The sequence below is a fragment of the Fusarium verticillioides genome, chromosome 8 (genome assembly GCF_000149555.1).
Source record: "Fusarium verticillioides 7600 chromosome 8, whole genome shotgun sequence".
Classification (NCBI taxonomy): Eukaryota; Fungi; Ascomycota; class Sordariomycetes; order Hypocreales; family Nectriaceae; genus Fusarium; species Fusarium verticillioides.
The window spans coordinates 1,627,982-1,642,785 of record NC_031682.1 but is presented as its reverse complement, the minus strand read 5'-3'; the positions used below and the strand labels follow the sequence as shown (position 1 = coordinate 1,642,785).

The 14,804-nt window shown below is 47.1% G+C and overlaps 9 protein-coding genes across 9 annotated transcripts; 8 read left to right on the top strand and 1 right to left on the bottom strand.

Annotated features, from left to right (window-relative positions):
* Positions 1-103: 103 nt before the first annotated feature.
* Positions 104-817, top strand: FVEG_16041 (hypothetical protein; the record flags this gene model as incomplete). Its single annotated transcript, XM_018905278.1, has 2 exons — positions 104-538; positions 587-817. The coding sequence occupies 2 exons, from the start codon at positions 104-106 to the stop codon at positions 815-817; spliced, it is 666 nt and encodes a 221-aa protein (XP_018753142.1).
* Positions 818-2,010: 1,193 nt separating this feature from the next.
* FVEG_07218 (hypothetical protein) lies at positions 2,011-3,697 on the top strand. The gene is made up of 2 exons (XM_018895813.1): positions 2,011-2,406; positions 2,456-3,697. Exons 1-2 carry the CDS (start codon positions 2,230-2,232, stop codon positions 3,500-3,502), a joined length of 1,224 nt encoding a protein of 407 aa, XP_018753143.1. The 5' UTR covers positions 2,011-2,229; the 3' UTR covers positions 3,503-3,697.
* A 181-nt stretch (positions 3,698-3,878) lies between these two features.
* FVEG_07219 (hypothetical protein) lies at positions 3,879-5,763 on the top strand. The gene has a single exon (XM_018895814.1). It carries the CDS (start codon positions 3,925-3,927, stop codon positions 5,296-5,298), a length of 1,374 nt encoding a protein of 457 aa, XP_018753144.1. The 5' UTR covers positions 3,879-3,924; the 3' UTR covers positions 5,299-5,763.
* A 161-nt stretch (positions 5,764-5,924) lies between these two features.
* FVEG_16042 (hypothetical protein) lies at positions 5,925-7,286 on the top strand (the record flags this gene model as incomplete). The annotated part of the gene is made up of 1 exon (XM_018905279.1): positions 5,925-7,286. One exon carries the CDS (start codon positions 5,925-5,927, stop codon positions 7,284-7,286), a length of 1,362 nt encoding a protein of 453 aa, XP_018753145.1.
* A 465-nt stretch (positions 7,287-7,751) lies between these two features.
* On the bottom strand, positions 7,752-8,350 carry FVEG_16043 (hypothetical protein; the record flags this gene model as incomplete). Its single annotated transcript, XM_018905280.1, has 2 exons — positions 7,752-8,259; positions 8,301-8,350. 2 exons carry the CDS (start codon positions 8,348-8,350, stop codon positions 7,752-7,754), a joined length of 558 nt encoding a protein of 185 aa, XP_018753146.1.
* Positions 8,351-9,167: 817 nt separating this feature from the next.
* On the top strand, positions 9,168-9,959 carry FVEG_16044 (hypothetical protein). The gene has a single exon (XM_018905281.1). It carries the CDS (start codon positions 9,311-9,313, stop codon positions 9,800-9,802), a length of 492 nt encoding a protein of 163 aa, XP_018753147.1. The 5' UTR covers positions 9,168-9,310; the 3' UTR covers positions 9,803-9,959.
* A 589-nt stretch (positions 9,960-10,548) lies between these two features.
* On the top strand, positions 10,549-11,101 carry FVEG_07220 (hypothetical protein; the record flags this gene model as incomplete). Its single annotated transcript, XM_018895815.1, has 3 exons — positions 10,549-10,713; positions 10,807-10,899; positions 10,949-11,101. 3 exons carry the CDS (start codon positions 10,549-10,551, stop codon positions 11,099-11,101), a joined length of 411 nt encoding a protein of 136 aa, XP_018753148.1.
* Positions 11,102-11,775: 674 nt separating this feature from the next.
* Positions 11,776-12,309, top strand: FVEG_07221 (hypothetical protein; the record flags this gene model as incomplete). The annotated part of the gene is made up of 3 exons (XM_018895816.1): positions 11,776-11,963; positions 12,024-12,057; positions 12,172-12,309. 3 exons carry the CDS (start codon positions 11,776-11,778, stop codon positions 12,307-12,309), a joined length of 360 nt encoding a protein of 119 aa, XP_018753149.1.
* Positions 12,310-13,868: 1,559 nt separating this feature from the next.
* FVEG_07222 (hypothetical protein) lies at positions 13,869-14,436 on the top strand (the record flags this gene model as incomplete). Its single annotated transcript, XM_018895817.1, has 3 exons — positions 13,869-14,105; positions 14,164-14,256; positions 14,317-14,436. 3 exons carry the CDS (start codon positions 13,869-13,871, stop codon positions 14,434-14,436), a joined length of 450 nt encoding a protein of 149 aa, XP_018753150.1.
* Between the last annotated feature and the right edge of the window lie 368 nt (positions 14,437-14,804).

Below are 14,804 nucleotides of genomic sequence, written 5' to 3'. Positions count from 1 at the left end.
CTCAACTGAACTTTTCCTTTACCCCCCATAGACTCGAATGAGACCTCATTACGGCTTTTGGAACTTTAATAAACCTTCCGTTGCCTCGAATCATAGTTCGTATATGACTGCTGTTGTTGCAGCTGCAAGGCCTGCCCTGGTAATCGTACCTGGGAACTTCAGCTTACCTCGCTTCTGGAGCGCCATCCAGCGGTTGGTTGAAGACAAGGGCTACCCCGTCGAAGTTATTCCGCTCCAATCTTCTCGTGAAGTAAGGATTGATCCTGCGCCAGGTTTGGCCGATGATGTAAAAGAGGCGCAGTCACTTCTGAACAAGCACATCAACCAAGGAAAGGATGTTGTCATGCTTATGCATTCATATGGCGGTATGGTCGGAACTGAAGCAACTCGCGGCTTGGGTCGCATTGAGCGAGAAAAGGCAGGTTCAAAGGGTGGGATAACTCGCTTGATCTTCTGGCTGCTATCTTTGCATCTCCTGGCAAAAGTATTAAGGGGCTATACGAAACGAACCCGGGTCGCTATCCCCGCCGCGAGGTTCGTAAGACTTTGATATGTCATTTTGCGTGAACCAATTGTCACTGAGCAGGGTGATTATCTTGTTTGCGATGAAGAAACAGCTATGTGCTTCTACAGCGATCTCATAAAAGGGGAAGGCTTGCCACTAGCCCAGGGCGTTTCCAAGATTTCTCAGGCCTCTAGGGTCTTCGGCGATGAGCAGACATACGATGGCTTCCATGGACTGATTCCATCCAGTTATACACTGACTAAGAAGGATGTGATTGTTCTCGAAGCGGCTCAGAGACAGTTCATCTTATGACTGGAAGAGAACGGAGGCCGACCTGTCCCTATTTTTGAGTTTGATACGGCTCATTCGCCTCACCAAACAGATCTCCAGCTGCTGATGAGAGCTTTGGATAAGATACTGGAGAGGGATCGTGGAGCTGAGTGAAGAGTGACGAGGGTTAGTTCGTCACACAGCTAATCTCTTTGTCACACATCGGATGATGGACAGGGGCTTGACTCTGAGAAACTCTTCCGCCTGATCGTAGCAGAGTGAAACAAATGACCTACAATGGCAAGCTGACAGCATTCTAAGAGTTGGCAGAGAGCTCAGCTGCACGTCGTAGCCGTTTCTAGTTCGTGTTACGGATGGACCAATTGGCATAACCGCAGATAGTCCCGAATCTTCAGCTTTCCGTTTTTCCCGATCAATTCAAATATTCTAATCTACTGCCAGCCACATTTCTCGAGTGTCTTGTAAGATCATTAGAAGCCTGCTGGCCCCTGGTGCAAGGGTAGATCATGTCTCAGCGTCACTCCCTTGCGTGTCCCCTGACGATCGAGAGTCATCACGCTGTTCAATTCGGAAGTCGGCTGTTACCACGCCTAGACCACGACAAAAAATTATTTTGCTTCAAATAAAATTCGATATTTGCTTAAACATCAATCGTGTGCTCCTATTACGTTGCGTTGCTGGTGTAAGACTCAAAAGATGAATAGGCAGGGTGTTCGCCGACTCTCATGGAAATGTGCTACAATATGTAGAACAGGGCCATTTTAAGAAGTCAATTAATTCCAGACTGGAAGGCAATAATGGATCATTGAGCTTTGAGCTTCCCTATGGTACGGATTATTAACAGGCCCCATTGCTTCGATCCCTGGGCCCAACTCAAAGTGAGACATTGAGCTCGTCTAACCCCTTGTCCATTCCAGGCAACTCATCTCGCCTCCCTCAAACACGCTGCCATTCAAATCGACACACCAAAATTCCAGCGCGTAAAGTTTTCTCTTTATTTTAGCGCGTTTCAGCACTGTACTCAGCAGCTTTCCAACCACGTTCGTGAACGAGGCCCAGACGACGCGACTCTCCCTGCTTCACTAGTGCCTTTCCGCCACAGCATGGCGCTGAAAAGCTGAGCAGCTGGTATGTATGACTGCCGACAAAGGGTTTTAATGGTTATCGCATTATTGAGAACCGTAAATCTGGACTTCCCAGCCACACGGGTTGACGTGTGAATAATGCAGTATCGATACGAGGATGCGCAACCTCTTTGTTATAGCGTTCCAGGCAGAATGAGTGGAGTAAGACGCCATGTATATCAAGCAGGCTGCTTCTCCCGATTGAATAGACTCATCATCACTACCAACCAGACAAAACAAAGACATCTTTCGTCTATCTCGAGAGCAAAAGTCTCCTATATTCCTTTCATCACATAATTAACCTCCAGGATGAGAACATCACTGGCTCTCCTGGCTCTGGCAGCCACAGCCTTCGCCATTCCCCAAGCGGTCACAAAAGATATTGCACCCAAGGGTAAGGCACCCAAGGGCTGCACCACTTCATATGATGGTCAATTTGAAGTCACAATCTTCAAGCCTGGCAACGAGAAGCGCGATGTCACCGAGGTAAGCAAGATCATACTCTCAAATGAGACCTTTGACTAATAGACAACAGCGGTCATGCAATGGTGAAGGCGTTCTAGTCTTGAACCTCGACGATGGCGTTCTCAAGGATGCTCAAGGACGAACTGGTTACATTTCGGAGAGTTACCAGTTCCAATTCGACAAGCCCGTTCAAGCTGGCGCAATCTACACATCCGGTTTCTCAGTCTGTTCCAACGGCACCCTCGCCTTCGGATCCTCCGCAATCTTCTGGCAATGTCAATCCGGCGACTTCTACAACCTCTACGACCGCAACTGGGCTGAGCAATGTGAGCCTGTTGAGTTCGGCGTCATGCCCTGTGGCAAGAGTAAGAATGCCAAGTCCGCCCCAAAGAAGAGAATCGTGGGAAGCAGTGTTGTCGCAACTACTGTTGTAACTGTCGTTTCCGATGGCACGACAAAGGAGGTCCCCACTACTATTGCTGTACCCATGTGTCAGATTGGCGATGGACAGGTTCAGGTCCGCACGACGCCTTGTGATGATATGGAGATCCCTATCATTACTGCTGCCCCTGTCAGTCAAGTCTCGGATGGCAAGCTTCAGGTCCCTACTACAGCTCCTCCCGCGCCTCCCGCAGTTCAGAAGCCTGCTAAGCCTGCGGATGACACGCCTGCTGAGGGTACTGGCGGCGATGCTGGAGATAAGCCCAAGCCTGCTGAGGAGTCGAAGCCCGGTGCTTCTCCTGCTGGGAACGCTGCGCCCGACAATACAGGTGCGGCTCAGGCTGATAAGTCCGCTGGAGATGAGCCTTCTGCTACAGACGCCCGACGCAAGTCAAAGGCTACCAAGACCGATGATGAAGTGCTGGTCACTGACTCTGGGGTCCCCTCCGACACTGAGACCGAGGAAGCTGGTTCTTCTCGAAGCACACTTGCTGTCAAGCCATTCAAACCTCAGACGACCGAGAGTGATGACTCTGGGGAGACTGGAAGCAGCTCCAGCACCGGCTCAGATGACGCTGCGTCTACCGGTGCGGCTCAGTCTGATGCTTTCAAGATTGCCGCAAGCTTGGGCATGGCTATTGTATCGGGCCTGTTTGGATCTCTGTTGATTCTGTAAATGATGAAGGGACTGGGATGATTGATTGAAGTTATGATTGTATATGTTTTCTCGCATAAATGTGGTGTTCTGGTTTTCGCATGTCGGAGGTTTTGGGTTAGTGAATTTAGACATCTATTAACAAACAGTCAATAGCACAATAGACATGGAATCATAAAGCTAAACGTACACAAACCTAGATATTCAATTGCCTCTAGTCTACTTGTTGCTGTAAGCCAAGATCAGTGAAGATGATTCCTCATCCTTACCCCGCTGTAAAGGATGTGGGTGGGCCTGTTTTAGCACCACCATTTAGTGTCAGTCATCGGGATTCACAGCGCTCTCAAGTTTTGTGAGGGCGGGAGGGGTTCTTCGCAAACTTCTTTTACTCACAAACCTTTGTAACTCACAAAATTTACACAAAGGTTTGTGTATGTGAAACAATGGACAGCTCATTCATGGGGAATCTCACAGAGAGTGTCAATCGACTAACGCCAGCATCGATTGCCATCTCAGTCGCTGTCTTGTTGGGCAGTCTCATCACCATTTGGCTTCAAAATGGCTCTTCAACGCCAAAAGAGCTTCGCAATCTTCGACGAGAAGGCGTGTCTTCAAGCAACATGAATGACCAAACCGATTCCAAATATGACCTTCCCGAGAAGAACGAAAGCAGTGGCCCAATCCGCGTCAAAGCGATCTTCGTGCATCCCATCAAATCTTGCGCGCCGGTCGAATTGAACCGAGCGCAGCTCATCAAGAGTGGCTTCGTCTGGGACCGTTGCTTTGCTCTGGCAACGGAAGTCAATCGGGCAGAATCAGAAGGTGGTCCAGTATGGCGATTCATCAGTCAGCGCACTAAACCGCTCATGTCGCAGATAAAGACCGAACTGTGGCTAAGACCTGAAGGTCGCGATGCGCAATCTTCGTTCGATCCAGTGGGATGTCTCGTCTTCAAGTTCCCGGACCCAGATCCTTTGAGTCTGCTGGACCAGCTCAAAGCACTGCTTTTTTCTCACCAAAAGACAATTTCCGCTGTTGTACCGCTGTCTCCTGGTGAAAGCTATCTCAAAAAGTATGGAATCACCATGAAGAGATTCGCCATTCATTCACGAGAAGCAGAGGGCCTGGATATGGGAAATGCACCCTCAATTGCTGACGCACTCCCCAAACTCAAGCGCTTTCTCAACATCCCCAATCATCAGAATCTTACACTTTTGCGATGCACACCAAACACTCTCGTGCCAACGGAGAAGAACCTCGCACCGTTGGAACACATTGGCAAACCGGCTATTCATGGTTACACAGACCAACAACCCGTGAATGTGAACAATCTCGCCTCCGTCCACGCCGTTTCCGCCTTTCTCCCCAAAGAAAACCAACCTCTCAATGCGCTTCGCTTCCGCGCGAATATTTGGATCACAGGTGCTCCAGCGTTTGATGAAGAAACATGGAAACGATATCGCATTGTGCCAAAACAACAAGATGCAGCCTCCCCTTCACTCTCTGTCGTTTGCCGGACATCGCGCTGCACATTGCCGAACGTGGATCCTCTCACTGGCAAATTCGACACCGACAAACCGGGTGGTGGCAGAACGAGAGGGAATGCGCAGCCTAGCTCGACGCTTGTCAAGCACCGAACGGTCGAGGATGGAAACCCAAGGGCTCTGGGGTACCTTGGCATGCACTGTGTGCCGGAGAATGCAGGCCTGCAGCAGGCTGAGGACAGCATTGAGAATCTGTATGTTCAAGTTGGTGATGAGATTGAAGTTCTCGAGCGCGGAGTTCATTTATACGGATCGACTGCCAATGACTACTAGCCCCGAGTCTCACCACAAGCAATTACCACCAGCCCGGAAATCTCAAAACAAGAAACCTACACAAGAACTCTCCGTTGCAAGGTCAGTATCCCTACCATCGACATCCTTGTCTAGCGCAGGCGATCAATCTTACAAAAAGCCACACTCGATGCCAAGCCAACGCCTGTGTTACCATGTAAGCGGTAAAGACGTGTTGATAGGCTATCTTGCTCTTGGTGATTGGACAACGGGTGTTGTGCGGGGATGTATGGCGTTTTGTTTGAGTCTGGCTGTTGGGTCATGGTCGAATTCGCACGCGATGGATCTTTATTATTAAAGGCTTAAAGAGATTTTATCCTGGAATTGTTGAGGTCATAATTGAAAAGCCGAGTGCTGTGAAGGGATTGTAAGAAATTACGAGTGCTTCGACTTCTTGGAAGTTCATACTGAGACCTGCAGGACAGCTCCTCAGATATATTACCACAGTGTGCAGATCTCGTTTCAACATACTTGTCTTGCCTGTGGCTTGCCATAGTCTCGTCACACATATTTTCTTTGTTTGCCCTCCTGCATTTTTCTCCTCCTCTTTCCCTCTTCTTTTCCCATGCTTTGTCTCTTTCATCCTAGGCTCTGCAGTCATCCTGATTATGAGTGAACCGAACCCAACAGCCTTATGGCTTCCTGATGAGATCCTCTTTAATATTCTGTCCATGCTACAAGATAGTGATGATCCTGATTCAGTGTCCACCAAAGAAGCAAGAAGAACTCTATACAACGCCTCCTTAGCATCCAGGCGACTCGAAAGCCTTGCTCGAAGAGTCTTGTATCAATGCATTGACGCACGATCATCAAAGTGTCTTTTAACGCTTGGCCAAAATCCTTATCTGTGTCGTCTGGTTCGAGAGCTGTATTGCCCTTACGATGCGGAAGTGGTTGATTCCTTGCTACACCCACACTTTCGAGATTACATATGGCTCCCATGTTCATGGAATGCCAGTTTCCCGGGTTGGCTCAAAACTGAGCACGGCCGGCAGCAATACTACGACCAGGCAACTGCCTTCTGGATGGAGAGACTGCCCAATCTCAACAGGCTCACTATCAGTCTGAACTATGACATGAAAACCTTGACGGAAATGGTACACAAGAGCCTGAACGGGCAACCAAGGCGATTCCCGCGGTTGACAAGAATCGACTTCAAGCTTAGTCCCAGTGGTCTACCAACATGCATCCAGCCGAGCTTGATTCTGTTCCAGCTACCGTTGCTCAAAACAGTGACCATTCACGACATGGCTTTTGTCGTTAAAGCCAGCAACGAGAACTTGGAAATGCCAAAGAAAGCTTGCAAACGACTAGAAAGGCTTGAAGCCGACTTTTCATGGATCACACCCGGTAGCTTGCGAAATCTGCTGTCAGTCTGCGAGAGTCTCCGCTTCCTGGACCTCAAGGTCAAAACAATGCTGTCAACGACGTGTGACCCCTTCAACTACCGCTTCGGCGACTGGATCCAGCACTGTCATACCTTGGAAAGTCTTGACATTCAGATCAAGGCATCTAGACGGTGGACGGACGGGCTGGCCGGTGGGAGGGAGGTACAAGAGCACACATGGGCTGCAAACAACATCGGATCACTCCAGAACTTGACTCGTCTCAAGAGGTTCTCCTTGAGTGTGGAGCTTCATCATTTCACGATGCCGCCAGGACCTTCCGTTCCTACTCCCAGTCCTTCAAAGCTTGACTTTGAGCTTATGCTTCCAACCTCAATTGAGCAGTTTGAGGTCAGGAAGATCGGCATTCCAGACTATGAGGCTTTTGTCAGGAACATACGTGAACTCCTCCAGTCAAAGCGGCTGAAGAATTTGTATCATGTAACCGTGGCGGCTAACTTGAAGCCACATCATGTCGCACAACCGGGCTGGGATGTACGATCGCGTGGGTCTGGCCAGTCGAAAAGGGTCATTCATTTAGGGCACGAAGACCGCAAGAGAGTCCGATCATCATATCATGAGTAGGGGTTCCGAGTCTTGGTAGGAGTAGCTTTCCGGCTTGTTTTTCATTGTCATCGCCATAGAGTCTTACAAGTGGTTGATGATGGATTCATACCATCCATTTGATTGGAACTTTTATATTCCGGTTTCTGCCTTGATAGTGGCTAGACTTGTGGCTGAGGAGGGTTGTAAACTCTTGGAATGGGCATGTAAAGGTTTCTTCTACGCACGATCCTCATGGGTGTCCCGACAAGCAAAGCCCTCGGTTCCCGTCGAAGTATTAGATTGATAAATAAATGAGTGATGTTGATGATGATGTGGAAGCAATTAGCCTGTCCTATCTTGCTAAACGTAGCCCTAAAGTATTCCCATACTCAAGTATCTCACGGAATTCTAGTGATAGCTAGGCTAAAGCTTCCCTAATAACCGAAGTCTTCAGTCAGAGCCATGCTCATGTTCGTCTGCCCACCTTGCCTGGCTCTGAATCTACTACATAACCTTGTCACCTGGGTAAATCGAAAGCAATTCTGGATTGCCTGTCGCGCCAACTAAAGCAGTGAACAGGATACATGCCAGCTCGTGTGGGTTGCAGACGTAACTAGCGGCACCGTTGATATTAAGTCTGAATAAGTCAGGGGCGCGCATCTTGATGTCTCCAGTCACGTTGTTATGCTCCTTGGTGTCGTTCCAGGCACATGGAATGATGTGGCTGACCATTGGATTTTCTGTGCCAAGCACAACACAGGCTTTGCCGTCGCGTTCCAGGCATTCAGCTTCTTCTTCTCTGTCGCGAACATGATCGTCGAGTTTGAGATTAGTTCTGAAAATGGGCGTGTCCTGGGTAAAAGTCATATCAGGGTCCGATTCGCTGCCAGATTCTGAAGTCACAGACTTTGCTGGAACGTGATCTTGGAGCTCCGGCGATGGTTTTAATATCTTGGTTAGGCACTGTCCTGGAGTTGGATCTATTCTGTTTTTTTTCCCCGATGGACTAGGTCTAAAACATGCATGTTAGGGAAATCTCGGTAATTTACTTACAGTGCTTGCACAGTGGTGCAATACCCTCGAGATGCCGCTTCATATAACATGCCAGGGGTGGATAGTATCTAACGCCATTGTGTTGGAAACGGTGCACTGAGAACACCTGGCCAGACTCAGAATGCTCGATAGGTGCCATCAAAATGGTTGAAACATCTTCTGCGCGAAGGCGAAATCCTGACACATCGAGTTCGATATAGCTCTCGAGCTGGATTGCTATCTCCTGTCATTTGTCCAGCCCATTTATGCACAGAAGATGATCTGGCGCGGTAAACCCGCCATGAGGTGATGCTTCCATGGCCGGGCGAGGAAGTTTTGCTAGGGCAAACTGAAAAACAAGGAATCGTGGAATAGAGAAGAACAGCAATGTGCAAGGAAGTGCAGATTTGGCAAGACGAATTCAAATACATAGCGAAGCGCTAAAGTAGCTATATCATCTCATATATAAACTTTCAGCAGAACTAACCAAAGTTCTCTGTGCTGATTCAAGTTGTCATGAAGTCAGCCACAATTCTCAACGCAAATAACACAGCTTATCTTCTTTTTTTGGCAGCAACAGTAAGACATTGTTCCATGTTAACAATAATGCAGCGTAAACACTAAACAAACTTCCATGTTTGATAAGTACTCTCAGTAATTATACTAATAGCATGGGGTCTTCTTGTTACTATCTTCCCAAGTTTACAAGTTAGCCTTGAAAGCTGTGCCTAAGCATCCACAAAGGCTAATATAATCCAAACATTTATCCCCGCATCAATACTGACATAACTAAACTTAAAATAATTCCATACCATTGTGATATTGTCAAGGTACTTATATTGAGACTGTGGATGGCCTGCAAAATGTTTGACCAATCACTGGTCAGATTGCCTGTCGATATCCAACACTCAAACGCGGGGAAGTATGGATCTAGAGATGCGCTTCAGCTAACACAACACTGCAGTCATAACTCTTTGAGCCAACACAAAAGAATCAACGCAAAAGCTCATAGACTTCCGCCAAACGCAAACATGGAGGGATATTCGAAAGTCTTCATGGCTCCGCGTAAGCCTGATCCGGGCGACGAAACCGTTTCCATCTTCCTCGCGGGCATAACAACGAGTACCGGCGAGCCTGACTGGCGAGAAATTCTGACAAACGACTTGATGAATCACCGAGTAACAATTCTGAACCCAAACAGACCAGATTGGGATAGCACATGGAAGGAGGACTTCTCAGACAAGCGATGGGAGGAGCAGGTTTGGTGGGAGCTTGATATGCAAGAGGCTGCAGACATCATTGTTTTTATGTTCCACCCTTCAACAGATGCCCCGATCAGTCTTATGGAGCTTGGTTTGGCTGTCAAGGCAGAGTCAAAAAGGATCATTGTGTGTGCTCAGGATGGCTACAGAAAGAAAGGGAATGTTGAGGCGGTTTGTAAAAGATTTGGGGCACAATTAGTGAGCACAGCAAACGAACTCAGAGATGCCATCATTGCGACACTGGAAGATGGCCACAAATGATTGCTCTTTGGAATTGTTATACTTGAAGGCAATTTCAATGGGGCATTCGCATCAATAGTACGTATATATGGGGTATATAAGAGGCCATTGATGCTCTATTTGCAATGTTATGAAGAACGGTAGAGATCAGCCTTGTTTCATCAAGCCGCCGCACCACTGAAATCCTAAAATTACCTAAGTTTAGGAGTCTGAGCTTCAGTGGAGAGTCTGGTCACTTTCCATCTATCCTTCTATTCATTATGATTTACCTGAGCAAAGACGAGATATATTCGTATACATTCGTATACTGCTCTTGTCCTTCATATCTTCGCGCACCGCCCGAGCACCAAGAACACTTATGGCATTGAGATTGAATCTCATAACCCGTGCAAAACTCCCGACCTGGAAAGAAAGCCTTTTGCTTAAGCTCAAATATCATTCTGCAGTTCGATCCTTTGTGGCCTTGGGTCTTACTTCTCTTTGTCTTTAGTATTTAGTGAAGAAGCACATTCTTTGTGCGAAATGAGCTGCCTGCAACTTGACTCTTCCTGTTCAGGTACATGTTCAGTCTTCCAACAATGGCGCATGAAAGATAGGAGTATCGCAGCTTGTTCTCTGGTGTGAACAAGAGAACACCAATGCTACTAAGTTGCGCATTTAAATTCATAATGGCGTCCTATGTTTCTTCGAAGCACTGCACATATCTGGTTCTCTCACTCTTTCCATCCCATACCAAACTAACATAGTTACGCCTGTAGTCTTTAAGCATGCCTGAGAATAACAAGAGTACTTCTGTCCAGCTTTGGCCTTGGCAGAAGCGAGCTCTCGAGAAGGGACGTACTCCTCTGCCTGAAAGTCCAGGAGAAAGGCCCTGGCTAAACCTTTCACCAGATACTGAGATATCTGTTGCTCCTTTAACGGCTCTAACAAATGTAAGTGTCTCTAAAGCACGAGGCTCCGACCAGACTGTGACGAATATCACCAAATCCTCATTGAAACTAAACATCATCTAACATCATTAACAGCTTGCCACACCGAACCAGCGCTGGTGGACAGAGAGTGAGATGAGTCGTCTCATCCAGCTAAGAAACAGCGGGGAATCCTGGGCCGCTATCGCCGTAAGTATTTAACCTAAAGTATCTCGAACGTAACTAACATCAGTTATAGGCACAATTCCCAGGACGGACTCTTCAAGGAGTCAAGCAGACATACCGCAAGCGTCGGTTTGCTACTGAGCTGCAAATGGAGAAAGAGGCATTAGCAGAGAGTTTTTCTCACGCTTCTCACATTGCAGGTAACACTGGGAAGGACAATCAGTGACTGTTGCCATGGCCCTCATCTTTCTTCTACAGTTACGATATCCTACGAAAATCCTACAAAGTCCTAGAACGTAACTCTTTATCTTCAATATGCTTTCACATTCATTTTCTTTTTATTCTTGAATTCATAAAGTTGCAAAAGGTTAAGATATGCATATCAATAAACGTTCTTGTTGATTTCTCTTCCGCCTCAGACTACCTAACGATAAGCTCTGGAATGGCCGTGATCAACTTGTATATACTATAGAATCAGGCTCTAAGAACTGATAACTCTCAGAATAAGATCAAACTCTCCAGGGTATTGAGGGATCCTTCAGTTCCACCACCACAAAGGATTTCAATCTTCTGTTTCGCAACATTAACACCAACTTCAAGACTCACTAATCGGCCTTATGCTTAACATCACTATAATTGAGATAATACACCTGGATATATATACAATTGATCTATCCTACTACTTGAGAATCCGAAGCTGAAGTCCATCGTCATTGCTTTCAAGGGGCAATGTATTGACACTGCAGAGCAATGCCAACAACCGCACAGCTTGCTGCCACTGGCATCTTCTTTGTTTTTCTTGTTCCCCTACCTCTACCTGCTTCTCAAACTCCATCCTACATTTCTCTATATCTACAACCCACAAACACTTGGAGACTTGGAAACCGGAAAGACTGCAATATGAAGCCCTGGCACGAAAAGGCCCTCAAGCGTGGGCGTACACCTCTGCCAGAAGGCCCAGACCAAAGGCCATGGTCCCCCTTGCAACCATCTGAGCGTCTGTCTACAAATTCGGAGGTGCTAGGCGCTTCCCAAGACCCCAATCACGCGGAAGATGCGTACCAACCCCGGCTCCAGCCAAAGCCAGCGTAAGTACCAGCACCCTACGAGCAATCTTAAAATTATTAAACCAATTTTCAGGAAAGTAGTAACCCGTCGTACCGTTTCTGGGAGGAGTCTGAAGTACGTCGGTTGATAGAAATGAGATCTAGCGGGGCTAAATGGAGCGCCATTGCGGCCAGTTTTATTTCTCATCTCCCGTACATGATTCATTCCTAAGTACTAACAATTCTATAGCAAGCGTTTCCTAACCGCACCCTTGAGGCGCTTAAGCAAACCTTCCACAAGCGAAGACATGCAGTGGAACAAAAGATCGGGGAGGAGAAACCCAACGAAAGCTTAGCAGAGAAGGATCAGATCAAGTCCTCGGCCTAGTATATACAGAAATATAACGGCCATAACGGTAGCAACAACATAAATCAGTCTTTCATCGAAGCTATTCAGAGTCGTAACACTATATTAGTTGGGCCGATACTGTGACTCTTTTCTAGCTATATCAAATGTTGCCCTAATCTGACAAGGCCGTTTCCCAAACTTGGAAGAATACCCAGATTGCCCGCCAGGATATCGCGGCTCTCTCTGACCAGATTCGATGCCTCGGGTCAATGATGAAACACGGATTCATATATAATGATTCGTCTATGCGATAGTCTTTCCATGGACCCGCTTCACGACACTTTTCAGGCATTTGGTATAGGTAAATCTTCCCCGAGTGCCGTACGATTTGTCAGAACCATAGTTATTCGAGCCTATACTTTTTGCCTGAACTATAACCAAGGAACATTGACTCCTGTGGTTTTAAACATGCTCTTTTCATTTATGCCACGCCCAGATATCATGAGTTGTATCAGAAATGACAAGCTTGACTCACTCAACAAATCAACAGGGGGCAAGAGTCACAGCTCCATGACCAAACGCCGGGTTAGCGAGCAAGTATTATAGCACCCCGAAGACAGGAAAAGGAGTGTCGTGTCAGAACGGCAACAAAAGACAAAATATTTGGCTAAGTTACAGTCAGAATCTGATCTAGTAGCAGTTTGCGAGCTCGCTTAGCGAGATCCAAAACTTTCCTCGTGACAAAAGCCTTGCTACACTTTTCCACCATCAAACTTAGTCGTTGACTTTAACTCAAAGTTTCCAGAGAATAAATATAAATAACAGTGCTTCCCCTCCTGATATACATTCACTCTCAACTCACATCACCTTACATCAACCCTCGCAATGCCTGACCGTATCAAACCGTGGCAACGAAAAGCTCTTGAGCTCGGCCGAACTCCCCTTCCCGACGCGCCGGGCCATCGACCATGGCTTGGCATTGTTATTGATCTTGACACATCTTCACCATATAGAACGAAGAGTGGTCCAACATTTGGTCTCCAAACAGGGTCATGAGCTCCGAGGCGTAAGTCTGCGGTTTCCTCAAATCCTCTTATCAAAGGCTCATCTGACTATCGTAGAGGAATCCCTAGCAAGACCTTTGGCCACCCAGCCAGTTCCAATACAAGTAATTACGATTGCTGAAGTTCTGGAATCCGAGATCCGATTGGAGACGGCGTTGCTCGAAATGGAGGACAATACACAATTCCGACACAATAGGCTACATTTCATCATAATGCACTGCCCTACATAACCATTCATTCACCACTGTTTGTACCAATAATTTTTATCTTACTACTGCATAAACAGATGCAGTCACATTGGCACATGGCCACCCTGGCAGTGACTGGTCACTGGCTTTCAATGGAACAATGAAGATACTTCATTCACTGTCCTTTGTCAGTGCCCACAGCATTCACTTGCGAATTCGCCAAGATTTTCCAGTATATATAATCATTTTATCTCTTAGTATATTAGTTTCCTCTAATGCCAGACCTGAACATTGCTTTCTACAAGAGCAGAAACATCACTATCCTGATCATTTCCTTATACAAATCATGTCTGGGATCAACAACGAAACGCCTCCTAATGCTCTGAAGTCCTGGCAAGTACGGGCTTTGGCGAAAGGCAGAACACCCTTACCAGAGAGCCCTGGTTTTCGACCATGGCTGGAAACCAGCTCGACCCAGGACGTGTCTGAGCCTGGACAGCAAGCCCTGCTGACTACAAGATCATTCTCTGCTTCACTTGCCACAACTCCCGGGGCAGCCCTCTCCATATCGGAGGCTGAGACGGTAAGTGCCCAGTCGCTCGTAGCTATATATTCACCGCTGACAACGTCGTTTTATGTAGAACAGCAACCCGGGCTACAAGTTCTGGAACCAAGACGAAATGAAGCGGCTCATCGAGCTGAAGAGAGAGGGGAATTCATGGAGAGATATCAGCGTAAGTTATTGTTTGACTTACCCAGCCCTCTCACTAAAGTACTGACATAACATTTCTCAGCATTACTTCCCTGGGCGATCTATCGAAGCGCTTAGACAAGCATATCATAAGCGGAGAGCAATTGCCGAAGAACAGATGCGCCTGGTCGCCATTGGAAAGGAAGATCAGCCGGAGGAATAAAGAAAATCATTTGCTTCAGACATCCGATTGACACGAAATCAGTCTCATAGCCAATTTCTTTTTTGCTTTTAGACAATGTCCCACGTTTGCACATATCATATCCTAGTTTTTTCTGGTTGCCAGTCATGGTTTGTTCTCTGTCCACCAAGCCTCTAGAACGCATGCCTCCCTTCATCCAACTTTAACTTCTCCATCATAGATATCGCGCCACTCTTTTCTTCCTTGACATCACCAACATTTCATCCCATTTACCGGTCACACTAACAGTGATGGGAACCGATGTTTCACCACGGGTAGCCTACCCTGTGCCAATATGTTGGCGGGATAAGATACATAATTGTAACCAAAGAGTTTAACATTGGTCTTCT